Source organism: Morus notabilis, unplaced genomic scaffold (genome assembly GCF_000414095.1).
Source record: "Morus notabilis unplaced genomic scaffold, ASM41409v2 Scaffold315, whole genome shotgun sequence".
Taxonomy (NCBI): domain Eukaryota; kingdom Viridiplantae; phylum Streptophyta; class Magnoliopsida; order Rosales; family Moraceae; genus Morus; species Morus notabilis.
The window spans coordinates 439633-450921 of record NW_010360512.1 but is presented as its reverse complement, the minus strand read 5'-3'; the positions used below and the strand labels follow the sequence as shown (position 1 = coordinate 450921).

Below are 11289 nucleotides of genomic sequence, written 5' to 3'. Positions count from 1 at the left end.
AATTTTTGTCTTATATTGAGAACGTTTTTTTTTTTTTTCATTTTCATACAAAAAATAAAATCATTTTAGAACGAGTTTCAAACACGCCCTATAAGTCTCATTTTCTTTCTAACCACGTTGATTTGGTCACTCTGAATATTGTCCAATAATTTCTCGTTGATAATATTATTACCATTTTAACTCATCATACCACAAATCTCTCTCGACAAAAACAAGGGCTAATAATTTCAAATGACGGTCTATATGGTGGCACATAATTAAGCTCTTGACGTCGAAATTCATCATAGGAGGAATCAAGTTTCTAAATTAAAACATGATTAAAAAAATAAAATAACCCCAAAGTAAGGAGAAAGATTAAAAAGGTTTAGCATATAGTTTCTCAGTTCTTTTAGCCTATGTCCCTTATGGTTCCTGAATTGATTTTTAAAGAGAAATTACTTAATTTATTATGAAAAGTGTACATAGATATGAATTTTTACCTCTTATTCTTGATAGTAGTATTATTTTATTAATATAGTTATTTAACTAAAAAGAGTATAAATAAAAAATAAAAATAAACATGTCCTTTTAAAGAGTATTCATGAAGATTTCTCTTTATTAAACTTTCAGAAATTACATGCTCGAGCTCTCTTATACATCATCTCAACATAGACGCCACTAGACGAAGAAGTCTTATTCATACTATTTTGACCATATACGTACAGTGGGATCGTTACTAATGTGGCACACTTCTTCACCTTGAAAGTTGGAGAAAATATGGTTATTCATACTCAGGTCTCGTTCACTTTGCAGATTCGAGTTTTTAATTCGAGCTGAGATGTGATATTTTCTGAGAGCTTTTAAATGTAACAGAAAAAATTAGAACTGATATTTTCTGAGAGCTTTTAACTGTAAAAATTTAGAACTGAAAACTCGAATCGATGAAATGAACGATACCTTATTATACTTGATGGTTCTTTATCTTGATTGTCATTCCTACTTATTATATTTTTTTTACCTCTAAACGAGACCCTAACAAATATGGTTTTCTCTCTAATTCCTCCATTGAAATAAATTGCCTTCTCATACACAGACGAAACATTTCGACCCTTGGTTTATTTTTCCCCTTTTCACCCTTTTTTTTTCCTTTTCGTCTTCCTCTCTCTCTCTCTCTCTCTCTCTCTCTCTCTCTCTTTTCTTTTTCATTTTTATCTTTTCTGTCTTATTATACATTATTCTTCTTTTTCTCTTTCTCCAAATGTGTTCCTCTTAAATATATTTCTCTATATAATTTTCCGCTTAAACAATTCCTTCTTATACCTATCCCTATATAAACTTTGTTTCTTGAAAGGAATTTTTTTTTTTCTTCTGAAACTCTCTCAAATACGTATATCCCTATCTAAGACATTCATTTATAAATAAACCGTAATAGAAATATACATACATATGTATGTATACGTATTAATATTGTCTTTAAAACAAATCTAACATAATTTATGAGTCAAATATAGATCATGCTATTGAATTTTTCTGTAGAATTTTAAAAATTCTACTTCTCTTGGGAATTTTGTACTGAAAATCAGTTTTTCCATAAATAGAAAGGAAGAAAATAAAAAAAAAAAGATTTTAAAGCTGTTGTTTTATTGAGACAAAAGAAAATACATTACAAAAATTTCTACATAAGTACTAAATGAACAAAAACTCGAAGAGATATACAAATTAAACTCAACATATCATTACAAGCAAAACATATAGTTAAACTTGTTGAGAGCTACCAGAATAATAGTTAGATTAGTTTACTCTTCTGTTCAAAATAGCAGGATTTATCTCATCGAAAGCTATCAAAATAGTTACTTTACACCATATAATATAGTCAGTAATTACCCCTCATTTTTCCTTGTCCCCTTATTCATATATCTCAATTTATGTCCCTTTAATAATGCCATGTTATGTCAATTGAAAGATTAAATATCATACTGCAACATCAGTTAAAGTATTTTAATTGAAGCTATATGATATTATTACAATAACACATAATAAAATTAGAAAAATAAAACATGTGAGCTGAATTCCAAAATTTAGTCTACATTCATGTGAGAAAGATATGAGACGTTTGGTTCATGGATTAAAATCATGAGATTAGAATCATTTTTTATTTACGTGTATTTTTTATGAGAAAAAATACTGTAATAAATTATGAATCACGATTCAAATTATGGTATGAATCTCGTTACCAAACGTCTCCTTATTACAGAGAAGAAAAAGTTATATATTTGAGTAAAGAATTAAAAGGCTGCTTTTGCTCTTTTTGACGACCTAAATATTTTTCTTGCAACCTAAAAAAGTAACATAAAGGAAAAATCTTTTATTATTTTTTCTATTTATGAATTAACGCAAAGTACCTAAAACAACATGTTTTTAGCGCATCAAAGTCAGTCTGACGTTCATGGCGATGAAAACAAGAGTACGATCCCAAAATAACAACAACAACAATACATAATAAGTAAATAAATAAAAATAAAGAAAAGAAAAGAAAAGGTTAAATCGGTGAAATTGGTGGCCATAACATGCTGGTTGTTATGGCCGTACTTCCATCTGAGCCCAATGGGTAAGGAGGACTCTATTAGGCCTTCGGCACTTATCTATTAAAGCCTGTTTGTTTTGAATGGAGAAGTTGGAAAAGAGTATTGATTTTTTTTTTATACTCGTTTTTAGTTAAATATTATGGTTCTGTTTATTTTATTAATTTGAATTTAAAATTTGAATTTGTTATAGTAAAAAACTCTCAGAAACAGTTACATCTAACTTTTTTACTATAATAAAAAATTCTCACATAAAGTCACATTTGAACTCAAATTAAAAACTCGAACGAACTAAATGGGCTCTATATTAGTCAAAATGGTATTAATTAAGAATAATGAGTAAAAATTGAGATCTATGTACTTATAAAGATAAGTTTAGTAATTTTCTCTAAATTAAAGATTAAATAGAGTTTAAATAAAGTTAGCATATCCTGATTAGGTTGGCAGTCATTAATCAGAACAAGCAAAAGAAAAAAAGATATATAATAAGCAAGAACTTGAGAAAAGGCAAACGAAAACAACCATAAATAAACAACGGACATTTACAATATATTTATTTGGTATTTCTTAAAAAAATATTATACTATATATATTTTTTATATTCTCATGTTATTTGTTTTTCCACCTAAAAGAGCCATTAGAGCTCCTATGAGGTTGAAGTCTCACTCCACTACTGGGTGCAAATGACATATTTTATATTATAAAGTGTGAAAATTAACATATTTTATATGTCATTTTTGTTCGCGCTCTAATAAATGAATTTTCTTAAATGTTTAATCTATTTTTTATTATAATTATTAAATTTTAAAAGTTGTAAAAGTTTAAAATAATTTTAAAAAAGCAAATATGAATGTTGTAAAAGTATTTTAATTTTAAAATAATAAAAAAATGTAGATGCTATTATTAGTAAATGAAAATATAAACATATTAACCAATAACAATTAAATGTTAAAAATTTAACAAACACTATATTTGGTGATTTTCCTATTAAAATGTAAAAATTTATAATTAACATATTAATTTATCATTACATATTAGATTGTCGGTTAGAAATTGAAAAAAACTATAACATATCAATATTGTTGAACATCACCCACTAATAGAATATGAGTCTTATAATATGAGAGCCAATTTCTATAAATAGCGATGCTTAGATAATGCCCTTAAACAAAGTGAGACAAATGTCAAAGATTTAACTATTGAGCGAGCATAAGAAATTTTACCCGTCTCTTTTAAAGAAAAATGTTATAGGTTAGCAGTGGTGCTAAGCACCACTCACTAATAAAAGAGAGTTCTGTAAAAGCTGCACACCATTTATGATGGTGTTTAATAATGGTAACGTCCTCAAGCACTTTTATTTGAGCACATTTATTTATTCTCATAAGTTAAAATCTCACTATTCACATGAGATGGATAGGTGGGGCCTAATGAGATCCATTTTTTGAGGTCGCGTTCATTTTGCCGATTTAAGTTTTCAGTTATAGGTTTATACAGTTAAAAGTTTTTAAAATGACATATCTAACTTTTCGTGCTACGGTAAAACTCTTAAAAAATGTAATATCTCAGATCAAATTAAAACTTTAAATTCACGAAGCGAACGAGTCCCGAGGGTGGGGTTTTATTCCCACAGGGTGAATGACATTCTATCCATCGCTTGCGTACATCACCCGCGCAAGCGTTGCGAAACATACATTGTCCTATTGTCAAATCAGGTCCTTTGGATAAATAGACGAAGTAAAAAGTATGTTTTAAGTAAATAAACCACACAAAAAAAATAAATTGGGTAAATAGACCAACATCCACATTAACCATTCCACGTTAGCAAGTAGGTTTTTGGGGGTTTCTTTCTCTTCCTCCTCTTCCATTTCGCGCCATTTTCTTCTCCCAGCCACCTTCCATTTCTTCTCTCATCTTCTCAAGTCCTCGTCGTCGCACAACCTCACTAACATTATTATCTTGCCCATTCAACGCTTTTTTTCATCTAAAATGAAGTTTGAAGAAGAGCTACTAAGTAAGTGTTTCTTTTTCTATATCTCTCATGGTGTTTTTTTATTGTTGTTCATATGTTTTTAAGATGAGAATGTAGTTAAAAATGTTAAAAAACCATTAAAATATTAATTTTAGTCGATAAAAGACGGGTTTACATTGTCTGATATGAAGAAGATCTGCTGGGTTTAGAAAAAAAATGGCATGAATCTCAATAGACCATCTACTGGGATTGTCTGTTCATGGTCTGTTCATATTCTAATGGTCTGTTCGTGGTCTGTTCTCATTATAATAGTTTGTTCGTTGTATGTCTGGTTTGGTTTAATGACATATTATTATTTTGATTAAATTTTTACAGTTTTAAAATCTAAATAATAGCTCAGTGGAGGATTTTTTCTTGACATTGGAGGAAAATGAGAGTAGAATGAAAGTTGTTGGGTGTGGCATACATACTGGAATTTGATTGGCATATATATAGATGAGAAAGATACTTTCGAAACCTTCGTTGATAAGATTTGCAGAAAATGTGGAATTAATGGACAAAAACATTTCTTGCAGTTATCGTGGGTATTGAATTTGAAACAGAAATCGTTGCCCGTTGTAATAAAAGACAATGATGATTTGTTATTTTTTAGAGATATAACCCACGAGGTACCGCTACACGTGATAGTGGATGAGAAGTTTATGAATGCAGAAGAATATATTGATGGACACTCTAAGAAGAAATGTAAAAACACACTGATGTGCTCATGAAAAAAATAATATTGTTTTTGACAATTGTAATATTATTATTGGCTTTGTAACGTTTTATACTTATTATATTCAACAAGTTATTTTGGCTTTGGAGAAGCTTATAATTAGAGGGAAATGCTGCCTAAATTTTTAGAACAGAACACATAAGTGTAAGAACAAACCATGACCGCCCGACCACTAACAGACCAACAAGACCAGACTAAGAACATACCAAGAACAGACAGTGACTAGACTATGAACAGATCAACCATACCACGACCAGACCAAGAACAGACTAACCAGACCAAGAACAGACCGTGATCAGACCACGACCAGTCCATGACTAGAGCAGGAACAGACCAACCACACCAAGAACAGACCAACCAGACCAAGAACAGACCAAACAAATCAATGTTTAATAATGTTTTTTTTTTTACTTTTATAAATTTTAGATCATTGATTTATGGCATTGATGTATATCACTGATCTTGAGTTGAATACTTATTAATTTTTATAATGTTAGTTAATTATATCTATCACAACATAACTTTATTTTATACACGATGTCTTATATAATATGTACAATTATGTCTTTACTTGTTACATATCACGTTTAATTAAACACTTTTTATTAATTCATTATATTGATTTATCAATATATTGACTAAGTCATGTCTTAATACCGAAAGAATAAAAAAATATATTAAAAGCACTTTTTTAAAAGTTTGTTTTGTTTCTGGTCATGATCTGTTATTGGTCTGGTCGTGGTCTGGTCATGGTATGGTCGTGGTCTGATCATGGTCTGGTCATTCTGTTCTTGGTCTGGTCATTCTGTTTGTGATCTATCATGTTTAATTATTCATTTTTATAAATTGATGGTTTTTTTCATTTTTAATAACGTTTTTTTCTCTTTTATAAATGAGACATTTCTCTATTATTTGGGACATGGTATAAAACTTTTTAAAAAATTAATAAATCATCATGGTCTGGTCACGATCAAGTCTGGTATGGTCGTGATCTGTTATTGGTCTGGTTGTGGTCTTTTATTGGTCTGGTCGTGGTCTTTTATTAGTCTGGTCGTGGTCTGTTCTTAGTCAAATCGTGGTTCGGTTGGTCTGTTCTTAGTCTAATCATGGTCTGGTCATTCTGTTCTTGGTTTGGTCATTCTATTCGTGGTTTGGTGTTGTTTTATATCATGTTTTATTATACATTTTTATAAATTGATGTTTTTTTTTCATTTTTTTCAATTTTTAATTATACATTTTTATACACATTTTACAAACAAAACAATATTGTACATTTTACAAATAAAACAATATTTTTATATACATTTTACAAGAAAAATAATGTTTTTAATTATATCATGTTTATATGCAGTTCACGGGCCTTTTAAGCTTGTACTTCCAGTTGTTAGCTCCAACCAGTACGTTTCTACTTGTTCTTTTGACGAGATTTTATGGACAAGGTATTCGATAAATTTGTATGTGAAAAGTCCGCAGTCACCCGTTTTGAGGTTGTGAACCAATGACTTGGGACGAATGAATGGTCACGCACTGTCGAGTTTATCGCCCAGATGGTTAAATAAACATGTATACTTCAAGAACTTAGACATCATGATAGAGATGGGCTCCACGTATTTTTGCATCTTTTAATTCGTGTACATCTTTACATTGCAATCATACACCCTTATGTTGATTTTAGATAAATCAACATAAAGGGCAACCCAATGCTTATCCTCAATGTTAAGAGGCATTGTAAAGCCTTGCGTGCCATCCCATTTCTTTCGAATTATGCGCTTTTGTTCATTGACATATTCATACAGGTCACTGTCAAATGTACACTATGCCAATTTTGATTTGTTAGCGAAGAATTACCCTATCAATTTTTGGCATAATACATCGTCCAAGATGATAATATTGTCAATGAACTCGCCTTCGTTGGGTCGTGACCTTCTCATCGATAGATAACCCTATGCCTCGTCAATTTGCTATAAGTCATAACAAATGAATTCAGTATAATGATAATGGTATGAAAAATAAGACTGTAAATTTAAAAAATATGTTATGATTACTTATTTCACTATACACTCATTCACCTGACTTCAAGATGACCCGGAAGAAGTCATTCTTTCAATCACCAAAATTGCAATCTATGAGCTCAGAGTCTGTATTTGTATCAGCGAACCACTTTTGAAGGCCGCAGTTGCATCTTTATAGGTCAACATCTTCTTCATCACCTTATGCAGAGGATCTGTGTAAGGCAACTGTACATAACGGCTGGGCCTTTTAAGTCACTTTTCATTCTTGGGTTCAGACTCTGGCTCTGACTGAACTTGTGGCTCCGGTTGTTCCTCAGGCCATGACTGAATCTGTGACTCCAGTTGTTCCTTAGGCTCTGGCTATGGCTGTGGCTGTGGCATGTCCTCACGATGTTGTTGTGTTAGACGTGCGATGTTGTCCTTTATTTCTCTAACTGTTTCATCTAGTTTTTCTAACCGTTTGTTGATGGCTTCAAAATGTCTACCATTGTACTCTACCATTCTCTGATAGAGTATGTCAAGTATGTAATCAATAGACATACCATCTTGGGGATGAGGATGTTGTTGTTGTTGGGGACGAGAATATTGTTGGGGAAGCTTCGGCTGCTGGAGATGGACCAGTACAGCTGGTCAATTTCTGCATCTTCTTGGTCGGCATAAGGTAGATACGACCTCATGCACACACTACTCATTTCCTCCTTAGTGGGATAAAGAATTAGTACGACCATGATTAAAAATTTTACATATAACTGTACGACATACCTGTAAGGCCCAAGGAAACCAACATAGTGAGTATGTTTCCTTGATGCTATTGTTGCGTCCTTTCTGAACTCATTTTTAAAATTTCTCTTTTAGGTTCTTCCTTAAAGACCGCAGAGTACATTCAAAAGACTCTCTGCCCCATGGATAGCTATTAAAGAAATCTAAATCGTCGACATACGACAACCAATCCAGTGGGACGGTCTTCTTCTCGTCCCTAGATATTAATTCTTATGCTAAAAAGTAAACGATAACGATATTTGCTTTATCGCTACTTTTTATCTTGTTCTCTGTGAGCAATTTTTTCAAATCAACAATAAGTACTACTTGGGTATTAGCCTTAAAATGCTCCAACAACCTCGTGCTTGTTGAAGATTTCAACACCACGTCCGGTTTTAGGATTTTTTCGCAGTTCAATCTAGTGATTAAAGCAAATTCCCTCATCCCAAACCGAGCTGGCTTTCCGTTAACCAGGAACCACAACTCATGCTTCTTTTATGTTTCTATCTACTTCAGAAGCATATAGTGTCCCTAAACTTTAAAACACGTCATGTTATCAGACATTGAAATCAAATGTCTCAAGGCAGATCCCCTGAAAATTGGCATTTCCGTTTCAGGGTCTAAATTCTGCCTTATAACCTCCAAAGCCTCTATTTTTGACGTCACAACGATCTTCACTAGAAAGTACTCCCGCTTAGGATCCATGACCGTCCTTATTTGTCCAATCCTAGAAAGTTCATCAGGGCTGTACTCCGGGATGTCATTTTGAAATAAAAGAAAAAAACCATAAATCATTGAACAATATAGTATAAGAACATACCATGATATATATATATATATATATATATATAGTATAGGAACAGGCCATGAACAACGGACAATTATCATAAGAACAGACCATGAACATATCATGAACTGACTATTAGAAGACCATGAACAGACCATTAGAATGAGAACTGACCACCAACAGACCACGATAAGAATGAGAACAAACCACGAACAGACCATTAGAATGAGAACAGACCACAAACATACCACTATTAGAATTACAACATATCTTTAAAATAAGAACATACCACAAACAGACCATTAAAAGACCACGAACAGACCATTAGAATGAGAACATACCACAAACAAACCATTAGAATGAAAGCAAACCACCAACAGACCAAAAGAAGCCACAAAGAGACCATTAGAATGAGAACAGACTACGAACATACCATTATAATGAGAAAAGACCACGAACATACCAATCGAAGAACACGAACATACCACTAGAATGTGAACAGATCACGAACTGACCACGATTAGAACCGATTATGAACAGACCACTAGAATGTGAACAGACCACGAACCGACCATGAACAGACCACTAGTATGTGAACCGACCACCATGAACAGACCCTAATGTATATTCTTATCTTCTTATATTAAGTTTTTGTTCTTGCAAAAATGTATTAAAAAATAAAACAAGAATAAAACCCTAATGTGAAATCAAATAGGGTTTACCCGAGGGAGAGCAGATTTCGTTGCCTCGTCGACAGGGGTTCGTGGAATGGCCATCTCAGTGGAGGAAGAATAGCTGCTTTATGATGTCATTTCAGTCGTGGAAGTCGTCGGTGGAGTGAGAGAGCGTTGAATGGTGGAGAGTGTGGTCGTTATGTCGGTGAGTTGGTCTGGTCGGTGGGTTGGTCTGGTTGAGGTGGGATGGTCTGGTCGATGATCAGTGGATTGGTCTGGTCTGCAAGAGAGAAACATAAATAGGGTTTGGTCGACGTGGGTTGGTCTAGTCGGCGAGAGAGAAGCAGAAATAGGGTATGGTCAGTGTGGATGGTCTGGTCGGCGAGAGAGAAACAAAAATAGGGTCTGGTCGGCGTGGGTGTTCTGGTCGGCGAGAGAGAAGTAGAGATAGAAAGTTAGGGACGGTCGGTTTGTTCAGTTCTGAGAGAACGAGATAAGTATTTTTAAGTAATATTTATATATGAGATCTATTTTTTGACACGTCAAAATTTTTTGTTATAAAAAAAAATAATCTAAATTCCCAATTCTTGTTTTTTTCTAGTCTCTTTTGTCAAAGAAGAGCTCACTAAAGCCTCCCGTTTCGACTCTTTCAGCAACTTCTACTTCCAAGTTCCAACAATGGCGGTCGAAGCCCCAATCCGGATCGGAATCCTCGGCTGCGCCGAGATCGCCCGCAAGCTGTCGCGCGCCATCAGCCTATCCCCGAACGCCGCCCTCTCCGCCGTGGCCAGCCGCAGCATCGACAAGGCGAGGGCCTTCGCGGTGGCCAATGGCTTCCCTCCCCACGCGAAAATCTACGGCTCCTACGAATCCCTCCTCGACGATCCCGACATCGACGCCGTCTACGTCCCTCTCCCCACCAGCCTCCACCTCCACTGGGCCGTCCTCGCCGCCAAGAAGAGTAAACACCTCCTCCTCGAGAAGCCCGTTGGCCTCAATGTCTCCGAATTCGACACAATTCTCGAGGCCGTAGATTCCAGTGGAGTCCAGCTCATGGACGGCACCATGTGGATGCACCATCCCAGGACTCTCGCCATGAAGGACTTCCTCTCCGACGCCGATCGTTTTGGTCAGCTCAAGACGGTAATAAAAATGCAAAATTCCCTTACCTTTTTTATGAAAATTCTATTTCATTTCGTTATTCCCCCCCGTGTTATAGCTTCATTGGGTGCTTTTACAAAGTTTCCTGTTGTGTGTTCTTTTGGGTTCTGTGGATTTTTGAAAGAATTGTTGTATGAACTTTAATTTCGAAGAATTTAATTTAATTCCTGTCTGACAGAATACAGAGAAAAGAAAAGGTGGCAGAAAGGAAAAGTTGAGTGTGTGAACGTTTTTGTGAACTGAGTTTGAGCGTGCCCATGACACATTCCCATTTAATTATCTTGCTTGTGAATAAGTGGTAGTAGGTTATTTATTATTATTATTATTTTTTCAGTTCTTGTACTAGAGTACTAGGATGATCATAAACATTATTGCAGCTACACTTTTGTATATTTTCCTTATTGTCCAATTCTTCTGAGCCATTAATGTGTTTATTTATTATTATTATTATTATTTTCCAGTTCTTGTACTAGAGTACTAGGATGATCATAAACATTATTGCAGCTACACTTTTGTTTTAATATTTTCCCTATTGTCCAATTCTTCTGAGCCATTAATGCGTTTATTTATTCTCTTGCTCAAGAAAGGAGG

General features: G+C 33.8%; 1 protein-coding gene across 1 annotated transcript in view; it reads left to right on the top strand.

The window, feature by feature from the left end:
* The first annotated feature begins 10109 nt into the window (after positions 1-10109).
* The window catches only part of LOC21399507 (uncharacterized oxidoreductase At4g09670), a 3891-nt gene continuing 2711 nt past the window's right edge, over positions 10110-11289 (top strand). The window contains exon 1 of the mRNA XM_010096576.2: positions 10110-10680. Coding sequence (XP_010094878.1) covers positions 10216-10680 — 465 coding nt within the window. The 5' untranslated portion in view covers positions 10110-10215. The remainder of the gene's footprint in view (positions 10681-11289) is intronic.